Raw genomic sequence first — 15,220 nt, 5'->3', positions numbered from 1 at the left:
TTCTTGCCAAGAAGGAATTTTTAAGGCAAAAACAGCAAATTCCCTACATTAAATTAAACAACCGACTGTTTACAATGGCAGTAACCTGGTAACTATGGACATCCAAAGATGTACCGTATTTTGCTGAACTTGGCATGCTTGATCTTCCATGTTCTCTTTTCTTTGAAGGGAACTTTATCCACTTAAACTTACAACAATCTCTATACCTAGAATGGTTTTTATGCCGGGTGACAAACAACAGATGAAAGTTCACTTTCACTGAGAACATACCTCGGGCATATTTTTTAGGTCTATAAACGATCCGAAAAGAGCGATTGAATCAGATCTTATTATGGAGATTAACAACCAAGTCATGCGCATCATCTAGAAGCCTCCAGACGTCAAGCTGCCCAGCCATGCTATGGCACTCCCGCAGTATCTCATCCATGCTGCTGTACCTCTCGATGATCAGCCTCCTCCTCTGCAGGACGCAGGCCGCAATGGCATAGAGCAACAAATCGTCGGTTGGAGGAGCATGGAGCCTTATCCTTCCCCATGTGGACCTTCCGATCCCAGCTCGAACAGCGGCCTGATCAGCCCACATCACCTCCCACAGGCATAAAGTCTGCTCAAAGGTGAGCTCTCTCCTGAAGAGGACCAACACCATTCTGTACACAAAGAAGCAGTCCTCGGCCTGCAGCTTCTGCAGGTGTCTATAGAGGTGCGAGTCTTTGTGCTTGATGATCTGGGAGACAGTTTTCAACTGTCTTCTTATTCCAACCTCATCCAGCCTGAAGTTGTGCCGAGCTTTCTTCATGAAGCCCACGAAGCACCAAAATGCTTCATTGTCTTCCTTCATTACCGCAATTATAGGTGACAACAGGTCACTCATACCTTGGCAGTAGCCAATCTCTGGATCATAGAGTGCATACGCCTCAAGCAATGCAACTAACCGGGCAGCATGATATATCATATAAGGCTCTAAATGGTCATAATCTTTCAAACCAACAGACAATGCACGCTGCAATGCCTTTTCCTCGGAGATTTCATCCTGGTTACAGGAGAATAAAGCCCAGTCTGTGTTTGCCCGGATAGCGTCTAGACGTATAATGCGCTGCCATGTTGCAAAATCCTCTGGAGTTTTGTTAGATCTAAAGAAGTCTGACTTGGACGAGGTACTCCTGACAAATTTATGCTCTGGAGCGCAGTTCTCTTCTATATCAGCACAGACGGATATCTGGCCATGGTCATCTTCATCAGAAGATGCAGAGCCAGAAGATTCTGATTCTGCCATAGATGGATCTACACAAGTTAACTCACTTGTATCATCATCCATGCATTCTACAGCACCACAGGCAGCATTATCCGGACTGTTTGCCTCGCTCCCTGAACAATTAAATACCTTGGCTGATACAGAAACACTTGCACTAACATCTTGCAGATAAGGCACACCACGAGAACACCCCTCATTGTTGATTTCATTTATGACCTTTAGCCCAAATCCCTTTTGGCAGTTCAGAATTTGATGGCATTTGCGCCTGAGCTTTTTGTACTCATTCCTGCACCCGAAGATGTGCCAAACAAAATGTCAATAAATTAATCAGACATCATTAAAGTCAGTATTCACATTCCATTCTCGTCTTATAATTTGAAACACAGAAAATTCCAACATGGGTCATGGAAGTTCCATCCAAGCTTATACGTATTACTTATCTACTCTCACTTCGTGCTATATCTGAAGGTGAGTAATAATCAATGCAGACCATGTGTACAACTAAAATCTAGAAAGTAAGGACCGACAGAAGGTGAGTTATTACGAAAATGTTACCTTTTCTTTGTCTTGATGATATTTCTTTCCTCTTCAGAACTATTTAAATCATAGCTGTATATGACAAGAAATTTGGTCAATCTTCAGACTTGGTGTAAAAAGCCTACTAAGCAAGAAGTACTTATTAAATGTTTTAAAAGACAATATCGAGGTACTTTGTTCACAGGTTCACATTAGATTTTACTACAACATATAAAATAGAACCACCAAATATTACTGTTTCAGGCACAGTTCTGAATTCTGAAGAATGGTTTAAAAAACCTGACAAGACCAGTTAGACCGAAAAATCCTAAACTGTTGGCAGGTCTGGTCCACTTCAGCAATTGGACAATTTATGGAAACACTGAAAAAAAATAGTGCAAAATATGTGTCAATCCTCAGCCTCAGCCTCAGCCTCAGCCTCACCCTCACGGAGGACCTTCCCTATCAGACTATAACAGTACAACCTGAGCTGAACTTGATTGCTGACAAATACAGTATGCTATCTGGCCACAGTCAAGCAGCTCACACCATAGTTCCAACCGTTCAACCGGTCGCCACAACAGCTTACTCGCCTGTCTGGGTCTTAAAACTGTATTTTGTAAGAGTAGTTTTCTTGATCAGTTGCCATAACAGCTTACTCGCCTGTCTGGGTCTTAAAACTGTTTGCTGTGCATGCTGGTGATCCTTAAAGAGTAGTTTTATTAATCTAAACCGTACTAATTTGGTAGGAACTTAAATTTTGCTAAACATGGGTTATAATTCTTCTATTCAATTTCGGTGGTGTATGCCTTTTCATGAAAGACGGAAAGAACAATATGAAAAGTTGGCTATGAAAATCCAGGTCACCGAAACCATTTGCCTCTTGGATTTGCAGGATTCCAAAACGCGGGAATAGGAAAAACGCAGGTTTGGAATGTCATGCTATCTTCACTACTATACAAGATTGAACGGTTTTTTTGTTGTTGTTGTGCATAGGAGAAACATGGCATTCTTTCCAAGAGGCTGGAGTGGATGGAAATTTTTCCTACAGAACCTAGTACAAATGAATCCTAAGGAAAAATACCTATGGTCTGCAATCCTATGAATCAAACAACTGATGTGGGAAAATTTCATAAGGATCAGAATCCTCTAAAATTCCTTTGGAAGCCCATTGAATCAAATAGACTTTGCAGTTTTCAATACATGGTGCAATATCAGATTTTATCTCTATTGTAGCTATCAAGTGAAATATCACTTTCGACTATATGGCTGAAATAACTACAAGAGCATAGTATTACTCGCTATCACAAGCATAGATTGACAAGAGGTTCACATTATACTGATATATTTAAACAACAGTTCAACAAGTTCATACTTAAATGCATGCAAGGACAGGAAGGAGGTTCAGAACACACCTTAAAAGCCATAATTGATGGCTCTCTGCATTAACCAGCTAAGCATTAGTGACACAATGTTCGGATTACATGCCTAAACTATGATACAGCCATCATACGCATGCTTCGCAGCACTTCAAGGCCAGATTACAGTTCAGGCATACTAGTTTAGCCCAATTTACATTTGCCATCAGATGAGATGTTTACACCGCATGCAAGGTTATCTAAATAGTTCTTGATGCTATAGGTGATTTAATCCTAAAAACTCTGCTAGCACATGCAAAAGAAGGGGCCCAGATAGGTAATATTTCAACAGGTTCACCGTACATTCTTTGAGGGTCACAACATTATTTTGCTTAGCACGCAACAAATAGAGAGGCAGACAGCAACAAGTAAATAACATTAAGTACTCAAGGAGTACTAGAACAATGAAAACCCTCTCTAAACTACGGGGAAAAAACACGAGATGCTTGCTACTGAAATTGCAATCATGTCTACAAGCTTGGAACTTCAAACCATGTTAACAAGATGACTGTTATAACATAGCAGATGTATAAAAATAGAGAGATCGGGTAACTTACACTCCAAGTAGAAAGGGCCAAACTTCAGCCCTGATACCTGGTTCAATTCCCTGTAAGAGAATTATAGAATTAATAACCTTGACATTCTTTAAAGTGGACTTAGATGCAGAACATTACATCATAGTGAACATGTGTATAGCTAATGATCACATATGTATGTCGGACATCCATTACAAATAAAACCTGGACACTAACGAAACTTACCCCACTGCGAACTTTCTTCAGAAATTTTCTTCCTCCATCACGAAACTTCCCATTCACAGAAAATAGACGGCTCCAGTTTTGACAAGAGAGTGCTTGTTTTCTTTTCCTCCGAGACCATGGAGATTTAATTGCACCTCTGGAAAAAGATTGCTTGCTTTATAAAAAATGAAATAGATAATTCTATAAAGTGGTGCGACCAAATGGTAATTTGGTGATAATTTAAGTTATGCGTTACTGTAGTTCAGCATTGTATTCACAATACAACTTTCCTTCTACTGTTCTACAACCAAATATTATCAGTCACATGTTAGGGGTGTTCAAAACGATTTTTATCAACCCATGGAAACCGGCAATCAGTGGCATAGTTCATTTTCATTTGTTGCTTTCAAATAGGGTGGTGAAGTTCGTACAAAAAACTGAATTAAGGATTTCACGGTTTGGTGTGAAACTGTTTTTTGGACACAGCTGCCACAGGTAATGTGTAACGCCCCGAGACCGATGCTTCAGAAGACTTCCAGCTACTCCGAGTTTCGTCGTGTGATTTGTTTTGTTTGTTGCATCATGTCATCATGCCATCATATCATTAATTTTTAAAACCTCAACTAAATAAATTGTATGGATTTTTCGATCCATTTAAATCGAGGGACTCACATGGTGACTTCTCTTTATAACATATCCTCCAATATTAGGGAGCTATATTAAATATTCCATTTATTTGGAATTAACCATAACACACTTGCAAAATATCCAATGCCTTTGTTGTCTTAATTCTTGATCTCCAACTTTGCCATTTATTATTTCATCATTTTCTGGAGCTCCACCAAAAATCCGAACATTTTTGGACCTTCCTTTCATCAAGTCCTAGTTCAAACCCATTTGAATTTCAAATGAGTTTGAATTTAAATCTTTCGATCATGCCCACTTCTATTTTTCCTGGATCGAGCTCATTTTTGTGAGTCCGGGAAAATTGTCTCCATGCGCAAATCCTTTCCCTAAACCTCTCTTTCTTTTCTTTCTTTTCTCTGTTCTATTTTATTTTTCATTAGAGATAGAGAGAGAGAAGGAGCCCTGCAGCCCAGCAGCCAGGCCAAGCCTGCTCCATCCGCATCCCAAGGCCCAGCCGGCCCCTGCCTTCTAACCCTAGCCGCACCCTTCTCCCGATCCCATCTCCCTCCCGCAGCGCCTCCATCTCCCACCTCTGCGCCCCATCGCTCCTCGTCCCGATCCCCATCTCCTCCCTCGCGCCACCTTCTCCCTCGCTCGACCCCATCGCTAGCAGCCGCCGCTTTGTTCGTGGCGTCGGCCGGACCTCCAGCGCCGCCGCCTCAAGCTCCAGATCCGGTCGGCCCCTGCCCATGCTCCGCCGCCCCGTTCAAGTACCTCCATCGGAGCACGCCCGCTGAGCTCCGTCGCGCGCCCTCATCGGCCCTCGTCCCCGCCTCCTCGTCTACCTGACGCCACCGCCGGCCTCTGCTTCTCAGCAGCCCCGCGTCCCCCTCTGCTCCACCACGCACGCAGCGCCCGAGCCCGGCCGCGTCGCAGCCTCTGCTGCCGGCGACCTCGCCACCGGCCTGCTAGCTCGTCCCCAACCCCAAGCTCTCCTCTGCGTCGTCATCAGCCGCAGTTGCAGAGGAGTTCGTCTGCCGCCATGGAGTTTCGCCACCAGCCAGGATCCGGCGTCCCGAGGCCGATCCGTCCACCCCAGCCGTCCCTGCGCCTCCCCGTCGTGCTGCATCATCAGAGCTTGCGGCGCTGCCGTTGCCCTCCTGCCTCCACGCCGTCTTTGTTCAGGCGGAGATCGAACACACGTTGCCCCTGCGCGTTAACCAAACCACCCAATCGCACCCTGCTGCTTCGGTCGCTATTGGTTTGTTTGGCCATCATGGATATGTTGCTGCGGACGCCAAGTACGACTACACCACGGTGATACATGAACGACTACACGGCTACGACATCCTGGAATCGCTAAGTACCGTGGCACCGAAGACTTTTGATGCGTCAAGTCCCTCTCCGACAATTGTTGGACTACCATCCCGTGCATTGCACCAAGTACCACGACATCGTCGGCCCTACAAGTTCAACTATGGTTGCCGTGTACGACTACCGTCGACCCTCGAAGACCCCGTGGACCCCGATTCATCTACGGGACATGAACAACTGCTACCACTACCGTCGCCGTGAACCACTACTTCCACTACGGCATGTGTACGACTACTTCCCACGACGACACGTGAACAACTACTTCCTCTACGACCGCTACGAGAACGTCTACTTCCTCTACATCGTACCGAACGCGTTCCGCCCCGAATGCACGCTTCGAAGGTATAACCCCGAGATGACCGATCGTGATCGAATGCATGTGTTGTATGAGATGTACGATATGTTTGCACCGTGCCCGTTTGTTTCGTGCACGTTCCTCGTTTCCATGCCACTAACCCGTGGGAACCCGGTAGTCGGGAGCACCCCACCATCTCTAGCATGTTCCGCACATCCGCACGCCTCCTTTTGCACCGGTATCTCCATGAGTTACCGGGACCGGAATGTTGCTGTGGCACCATTTTTGTTTCGCCGCCGTGGCACCCTTTTTGTTCCGCCATGGTGTGACCAAATGCTTCATAACATGCTCTTGTCAACATTTTCATAAAATTGCATAAAACTTGTATATGTCATCCGCATCATGATAACATCAATTAAAATGTTTAAACTTGTTGTTGCATTAAATTGCTAAATGCATATGGGGATTTACCGGATTTGTTGTTTTTATATCCGGCCTCATTTAACCTTGACTAGATAGGTAGTTTTCATTTGCTTCACCTCTTGCCATGTTTAACAACAGTTAATATTGTTGGGTAGCTTAAACGAGAGATAACTAAATAATTGATGTGGTGTTCCGTCAACATGCACCTCGTTGCATATTGAGCTCCACTTAACTTGTAGTATTGTTTGTTGCACTTTGCCATGCCATGCCTCATTAAACCGGACATGCATCATCCTTGTTTGTGCATCATGACTTGTTTATGCTTGTTTGTTTACTATGTTGTTTGTTTCTTTCCGGGTTGCTTCTCTCGTTAGCTTCGGTTTCGTTCCGGAGTTGTGAGGATTTGTTCGTCTACGACCGTTTGTCTTCTTCTTGGATTCGTTCTTCTTCCTTGCGGGATTTCAGGCAAGATGATCATACCCTCGAAATCACTACTATCTTTGCTATGCTAGTTTGCTCGCTCTTGCTATGCCTATGCTACGATGCCTACCATTTGCTTGTCAGCCTCCCAAATTGCCATGTCAAACCTCTAACCCACCATGTCCTAGCAAACCGTTGATTGGCTATGTTACCGCTTTGCTCAGCCCCTCTTATAGCATTGTTAGTTGCAGGTGAAGATTGAAGTTTGTTCCTTGTTGGAACATGGAGATGTTGTTCCTTGTTGGAACATGTTTACTTGTTGGGATATCACAATATATCTTATTTAATTAATGCATCTATATACTTGGTAAAGGGTGGAAGGCTCGGCCTTATGCCTGGTGTTTTGTTCCACTCTTGCCACCCTAGTTTCCGTCATATCGGTGTTATGTTCCCGGATTTTGCATTCCTTACGCGGTTGGGCTATTATGGGAACCCCTTGACAGTTCGCCTTAAGTAAAGCTCTTCCAGCAATGCCCAACATTGGTTTTACCATTTGCCACCTAGCCTTTTCTTTCCCTTGGGTTCTGCAGACTCAAGGGTCATCATTTTTTTAACCCCCCCCGGGCCAGTGCTCCTCTGAGTGTTGGTCCGAACTAGAGTCCTGTGCAGCGCCCCCTCGGGGAAACTCGAGGTTTGGTTTTAGTTGTATGGAGCGCTCATCTGAGTGTGCCCTGAGAAAGAGATATGTGCAGCTCCTATCGGGATTTGTCGGCACATTCGGGCGGTGTTGCTGGTTTAGTTTTACCCTGTCGAAATGTCTTGTTGTACCGGGATACCGAGTCTGATCGGAACGTCTCGGGTGGAGGTCTATTCCTTCGTTGACCGCGAGAGCTTGTCATGGGCTAAGTTGGGACACCCCTGCAGGGATTTGAACTTTCGAAAGCCGTGCCCGCGGTTATGGGCAGATGGGAATTTGTTAACGTCCGGTTGTAGAAAACCCGAAGTTGACCTTAATTAAAATACATCAACCGTGTGTGTAACCGTGATGGTCTCTTTCCGGCGGAGTCCGGGAAGTGAACACGGTGTTGGATTTATGCTTGACGTAGGTTGCTATAGGATCACTTCTTGATCATACTTTTATCGACCGTGCTTTGCCTTCTCTTCTCGCTCTCATTTGCGTATGTTAGCCACCATATATGCTAGTCGCTTGCTGCAGCTCCACCTCATTACTCCATCCTTCCTATAAGCTTAAATAGTCTTGATCTCGCGGGTGCGAGATTGCTGAGTCCCCGTGGCTCACAGATACTTCCAAAACCAGTTTGCAGGTGCCTATGTTACCGAACAGGTGACGCAACCAAGCTCAAGGAGGAGTTCGATGAAGATCTTGCCCTTTGTGTTGTTTCGTTCTAGTTGATCAGTAGTGGAGCCCAGTTGGGGTCGATCGGGGACCTTTGTCGCATTTGGGGTTCTTCTTTTATTTTGGTTCCGTAGTCGGACCTTGATTGTATCTGGATGATGTAATGCTTTATTCATGTAATTGTGTGAAGTGGCGATTGTAAGCCAACTATGTATCTCTTTCCCTTATGTATTACATGGGTTGTGTGAAGATTACCTCACTTGCGACATTGCTTTCAATGCGGTTATGCCTCTAAGTCGTGCTTCGACACGTGGGAGATATAGCCGCATCGAGGGCGTTACATAATGCAAACCTTAGAAGCTAAATGTACCTCTTTATGAGTTGCTAGCAACACCCACATACAACTTGTAATCTACTCCCTCCGTCCCATAAGCCATAATATAAGATGTTATTACAACCAATATGTGAGTATATTGGTTGTAATAACATCTTATATTATGGGACGGAGGGAGTAACTCTGAACAGACCACTCAAACAGATGCTGAAGGTGCCCAGTTCAGGATACTAGGAAACAATTGCAATGGACAAATCCATGGCACATACTTGCGAAACAACTCTACAACTGCCAACAAATGAAACCAAAACACCCTGCATGTCTAAACTTTTTAAGATGACTCATTGATTTTGGTACTAAATTGGCTGAACAACTGGCGTGCATTTCACGGAAACGGAACTAACAAGGTGAGCTACGACTTCCTGCCTACGAAGTGTGAACTCCTAACTAAGCCTTATCTAGATCAAAGCGTAAAACAACTTGGTCTGACCAGTGAGCACTTAAACAAAAGTAACATTTTTTTAGTCTAAAGGGGCATCTACATCAGTACTACCACTGACCAAACCACCATTTCCAGCAAAACACACACACAAGAAGCATAATTTTGAGCATCATGAGTTGATTTAATCTAACTATGGGCCAAGAAAACAAAAAATGCTATTGGACAAAAATCCCCCATTTAAGCAACTTCATTTCTGTATTAATCGGTGGTCATAACTCCGGACGAGAGAACTGACCGGTCCGAATTCGGTGGGGATAACGACGAGGAATCTGCCGCAAGCAACGGCGACGCTGAAGCCGAAGCCGCCGCGGCCGATTTCCCCAACGCCGCCAAAGAGGAGGCCGACGAGGCGACGAGCAGAAGCGAACGGCGGTGGATCCGCGACGAAGACGGCGGCGGCGAGGATGGCGTCCTCGGGGACGACGAGGATGAGGACGAAGACGAGGTGCTGGATCGCCGCAGGGCCTTCATCGCCGCGGCGCTCTCCTGTCCTGCCTGCCCCCGCCCCCACCAATCGATTGTAACTACCGGGACCAAGCCCACACCGACTGCTCCCGCGTGAGGGCGGCGAGCCTCTCCATCGATGCCGCCGGGCAACGACGCGGACCTCGCCGGCGGCGAGGTGGGACTCAGTGGCGGATGCGGATCGCTGTGCGGTCGATTGGTGATTCGGTTCTCTCTCTCCGAAGAGAGACAAGGGGAGTTAAAAAAAGGGGGGTGCGGTGGGTGCTGGTTTTAAACAGTCGCGTACTGAGACTGACGTATGAGGTAGTAGTAGGATTCTCCGGCCCACGAGTCAGTGTGATCGTTCGAGTATCTTTTTGTATGGAGCAGTCTTTGTTCTTTGGCAGTACTGTAATTATTCTTGGTGGTAATGAAATACGGTCGAAAATGAATAGTACGGTGGTTTATGAATTATAAATTCCAAATCAGCTAGTACTAATTTTTTTCAATTTATCCCATTTCAAGCATTTTTAATACAATATCTTATTTAATGTCTGGTACTTATCTCACGAATTAATTGCTTGGAATGGTATCTCTAGAGAATAAATTCAGTTGGTTTACAAATAATAGACCGATTCATAATCAGCCAATTTTGTTGTAGTTCTTCCTCTCTTTTCTTGGAATATGTTGAAGTCCATCCATTTCAAGGATTTAGTAAGATCTTATTTAATTTTGTATGTCGATCTTATTTAATGTTTGGCACTTGTCTTGAGAACAAAATATTTGGCATGTATCTCTCCGTGCTAAAGTATGAGATTTTGGCTTGGTATGTGTCCGCTTCTTGTGTTGGTTATTTATATGGGTTTCCATGTCTGTAGCCGGTCTATGTCATTCCTTTTGAAAATATACAATAGCTTGATATCTATCTTTTATAAGTAGTATAATTAATTATTTCATGTAATTAGAAGTACTTACGTCGTAGCGAAGCAATCCAAATTTGATATGTATATCTCTTTCGTACTACAATCGGGTCCAGCATGAAAGGTTAGGTTTTCTTGGTGGAACCAACCCAAGTCAGTGTGACCGTTCGAGTATCTTTTTTGTATGGAGTAGTCTTTGTTCTTTGGTCTACTGTACTTATTCTTGGTGGTAATGTGAAATTCGGTCGATAATAAATACAGTGGTTTATGAATTATAAATTCCAAATCAACTAGTAGTAATTTTTATCCCATTTAAGCATTTTTAGCACAATATCTTATTTAATGCCTGGTACTTATCTCGGAAATTAATTATTTGGAATGATATCTATAAAGAATAAATTCAGTTGGTTTATGAATTATAGACCGCGTCATAATCAGCTAATATTATTTTTTTAGTTTGTCCTCCCTCTTTGTAGAATAGGTTGAAGTTCTTTCATTTCAAGGATTTAGTAAGATCTTATTTATATTTTTATGCCAATCTTATTTAACGTTTGGTACTTCTCGTGCAAACTAAATATTTGGCAGGTATCTCCCTGCTAAAGTATGAGATTTTGGTTTGGTATGTGCCTGCTTCTTGTGTTGGTTATTTATGGGTTTCCATGTCTGTAGCTAGTCTATGTCATTCCTTTTGAAAATATATGATAGCTTCATATCTTTCTTTTATAGTATAATTAATTATTTCATGTAATTTGTGTCAAAAAAAATTACTTCATGTAATCAGAAGTATTTACGTAGTAGCGAAACAATCCAAATTTGATGTGTATAACTCTTTCGTACTATGAATCGAGTCTAACTCAAAAGGTTAGTTTTCTTTTTGTGGAACCAATCCACTAGATTTAAGTTCTAGACTTGACACTCGTGCTCATATTTTTCGACGATGTTCCTTCAGTTGGAGTAGACATTCGTGTCGATTGAGGAGACACTTGTGGTAATTTTGTCAACCTCAAGATGATGTGTCAGCTCGGTCTTTCGAAGATGCTCATAGGGATATGGTATGCGTGTGTGTGTTCATAGAGGTGAATGTATGTGCGTATATATGAACGTCTACATCTGTATTGTGTTTGAAAAAACTCTTTCAGACTGGCCACCCAATATAAGGTTGTTACGCCTGACTGCCACCTGAGATTTAGACTGGTAACAGGGACCAACTCTAGTTTTTATGCACACTTTATCCTCACTCGTGCATACCAGAGATCAAAACAGACCAACTCTAGTTCTTTTTTTCTACGGGCACTCTTTTTCTTTTTTTGTTGATGTTCTTTGGTATTGTATTATTCTTGGTGGTAATGCGAAATTCGGTCAATCGATAAACGAATATGGTGCTTTATGAATTACAAATATGAAATCAGCTAGTAGTGATTTTGTTTAATTTATCCCATTTCAAGCATCTTTACTATATCATATTTAATGCTTGGTACTTATCTTGGGAATTAATTGGTTGGAACGGTGTCTTTAGAAAGTAAATTCGGTTGGTTTATGAATAATAGACCGGTTCATAATCAACTAATTCTTTGAAGTTCTTCCTCTCTTTTTCGTATGACAAGCTGAAGTTCTTTCATTTCATGGACTTTTAGTAAGATCTTATTAAAAGTTCTTTTATATCAATATTATTTAATGTTTGGTATGCTTATCATGAGAACTAAATATTTGGCATGTAGGAGTATCTCTCCCTGCTAAAGTATGATTTTGGTTTGGCACGTGTCCGCTTTTTTTAACGCAGTACAGATGCACACGCTCGTACAAACGCACACACACTCACCCATATGAACGGAAAAAAGCACACCCTACCTCTATGAGCACCTCCAAGAGACCGAGCTGACACATATTGTTGAAAGGCCTGAAATAAATTCAGAAATATTCAAGCATCAACATCAACATCAATTTCTAATCTCCTTTTTGCTGATGACTCTTTGATCCTTATGCGAGCCAATCCAAGGAGTGCGGAGGCGCTGAAATCACTTTTGGATTTGTATTGTGCCGCCTCGGGGCAAATGGTTAGTGTTGAAAAATCTAGTATATTCTTTAGTCCCAATACTAAAGTGGAAGACAAGGCACAAATATGTACAATTTTAAATATTATGACTGAAGCCCTCAATGACAAATACCTGGGTTTGCCGGCAAATGTGGGCATGGACAAAAGTGATTGTTTCCAGTTCCTGATCGATCGAATCATTACGAAAATTAGTGGATGGAAGAAAAAATTGTTATCTTCTAGAGGGAAGGAAATTCTGCTCAAATCTGTTGTACAAGCCATCCCCACCTATGCCATGTCCGTCTTTAAAATTCCTAAAAAATTGCAAAGGAATTATTGACGCGATGTCATGGTTTTGGTGGGGTGATGAGGACAATCAAAAGATGATGCATTGGATGGCATGATGGAAAATGTGTGTTCCAAAAGATCAAGGAGGTATGGGCTTTCAAGATATACATTGTTTCAACCTGGCGCTATTAGCTAAACAAGCGTGGCGTCTTCTCGATAATCCGGAATCTTTATGCGCAACCATCTTGAGAGCTAAATATTTCCCTGAGGGAGATTTAATGAACGCAAGTTTAAAGAAGGGATCCTCCTTTACTTGGCAAAGCATTATGGCGGGAGTGAACTCTTTGAGAAATGGTTATATCTGGCGAGTTGGAAATGGACAAAACATCGATATTTGGAGAGATGCGTAGATTCCGAATTGTGCGAACAGGAAAATTATTACTCCTAGAGGTGGGCAACTTCTGTCAAAGGTGGCTGATCTTATTGATCCAATCACGAATTTCTGGGATGAAGATGTTGGGAACGTAGTAATTTCAAAAAAATTCCTACGCACACGCAAGATCATGGTGATGCATAGCAACGAGGGGAGAGTGTGATCTACGTACCTTGTAGATCGACAACGGAAGCGTTTGGTTGATGTAGTCGTACGTCTCCACGGCCCGACCGATCAAGCACCGAAACTACGACACCTCCGAGTTCTAGCACACGTTCAGCTCGATGACGATCCCCGGACTCCGATCCAGCAAAGTGTCGGGGAAGAGTTCCGTCAGCACGATGGCGTGGTGACGATCTTGATGTACTACTGTCGCAGGGCTTCGCCTAAGCACCGCTATAATATTATCGAGGACTATGGTGGAAGGGGGCACCGCACACGGCTAAGAATATGATCACGTGGATCAACTTGTGTGTATCTGGGGTTCCCCTGCCTCCGTATATAAAGGATCAAGGGGGGTGCGGCCGGCCTAGGAGAGGCGCGCCAGGAGGAGTCCTACTCCCTCTGGGAGTAGGATTCCCCCCCCCCCCCAATCCTAGTTGGAATAGGATTCGCGGAGGGGGGGAAAGAGAGAGGGGGGCCGGCCCCCTCTCCTTGTCCTATTCGGACCAAGGGAGGGGAGGGGCGCGCGGCCCAGCTTGGGCTGCCCCTTCTCTTTTCCACTAAGGCCCACTAAGGCCCATCTAGCTCTCGGGGGGTTCCGGTAACCTCCCGGTACTCCGGTAAAATCCCGATTTCACCCGGAACACTTCCGATATCCAAACATAGGCTTCCAATATATCAATCTTTATGTCTCGACCATTTCGAGACTCCTCGTCATGTCCGTGATCACATCCGGGACTCTGAACAACCTTCGGTACATCAAAATGCATAAACTCATAATATAACTGTCATCGTAACCTTAAGCGTGCGGACCCTACGGGTTCGAGAACAATGTAGACATGACCGAGACATGTCTCCGGTCAATAACCAATAGCGGGACCTAGATGCCCATATTGGCTCCTACATATTCTACGAAGATCTTTATCGGTCAGACCGCATAACAACATACGTTGTTCCCTTTGTCATCGGTATGTTACTTACCCGAGATTCGATCGTCGGTATCTCAATACATAGTTCAATCTCGTTACCGGCAAGTCTCTTTACTCGTTCTGTAATACATCATCCCGCAACTAACTCATTAGTTGCAATGCTTGCAAGGCTTAAGTGATGTGCATTACCGAGAGGGCCCAGAGATACCTCTCCGACAATCGGAGTGACAAATCTGTTGGGGAACGTTGCAGACAATTAAAAATTTTCCTACGGTTTCACCAAGATCCATCTATGAGTTCATCTAAGCAATGAGTCAAGGGAGAGAGTTAGCATCTACATACCACTTGTAGATCGCGTGCGGAAGCTTGCAAGGTGATGATGTAGTCGTACTCGACGTGATTCGAATCACCGATGACCAAGTGCTGAACGGACAACACTTCCGCGTTCAACACACGTACGGGACGGGAGACGTCTCCTCCTTCTTGATCAAGCAAGGGGGAAGAAGAGGTTGAGGAAGACAGCTCCACCGGCAGCACGACGGCGTGGTGATGGTGGAGAGGCAGTACTCCGACAGGGCTTCGCCAAGCACACAACGGAGGAGGAGAGGTGTTGGGGAGGGGAGGGCTGCGCCTTGGAGGGTGGTGCGGCTGCCCTCCCCTCACCCCTCTATTTATAGGGGGAAGGGAGAAGGGGGCCGGCCCCCTAGAACCCATCTAGGGGGGGGTGCGGCGGCCTAGGGGAGAGGGGAGAGGG

General features: G+C 44.2%; 1 protein-coding gene across 1 annotated transcript; it reads right to left on the bottom strand.

The window, feature by feature from the left end:
- Positions 1 to 6: 6 nt before the first annotated feature.
- On the bottom strand, positions 7 to 9,956 carry LOC119329275 (GTPase-activating protein gyp7-like). The gene is made up of 5 exons (XM_037602294.1): positions 9,494 to 9,956; positions 3,948 to 4,083; positions 3,744 to 3,793; positions 1,808 to 1,861; positions 7 to 1,538 (listed from the first exon to the last, which is right to left on the bottom strand). Exons 1-5 carry the CDS (start codon positions 9,727 to 9,729, stop codon positions 320 to 322), a joined length of 1,695 nt encoding a protein of 564 aa, XP_037458191.1. The 5' UTR covers positions 9,730 to 9,956; the 3' UTR covers positions 7 to 319.
- Positions 9,957 to 15,220: the final 5,264 nt, after the last annotated feature.

The sequence above is a fragment of the Triticum dicoccoides genome, chromosome 7A, assembly GCF_002162155.2.
Source record: "Triticum dicoccoides isolate Atlit2015 ecotype Zavitan chromosome 7A, WEW_v2.0, whole genome shotgun sequence".
NCBI classification, from domain to species: domain Eukaryota; kingdom Viridiplantae; phylum Streptophyta; class Magnoliopsida; order Poales; family Poaceae; genus Triticum; species Triticum dicoccoides.
This window is presented reverse-complemented; position numbering and strand designations above follow the sequence as displayed.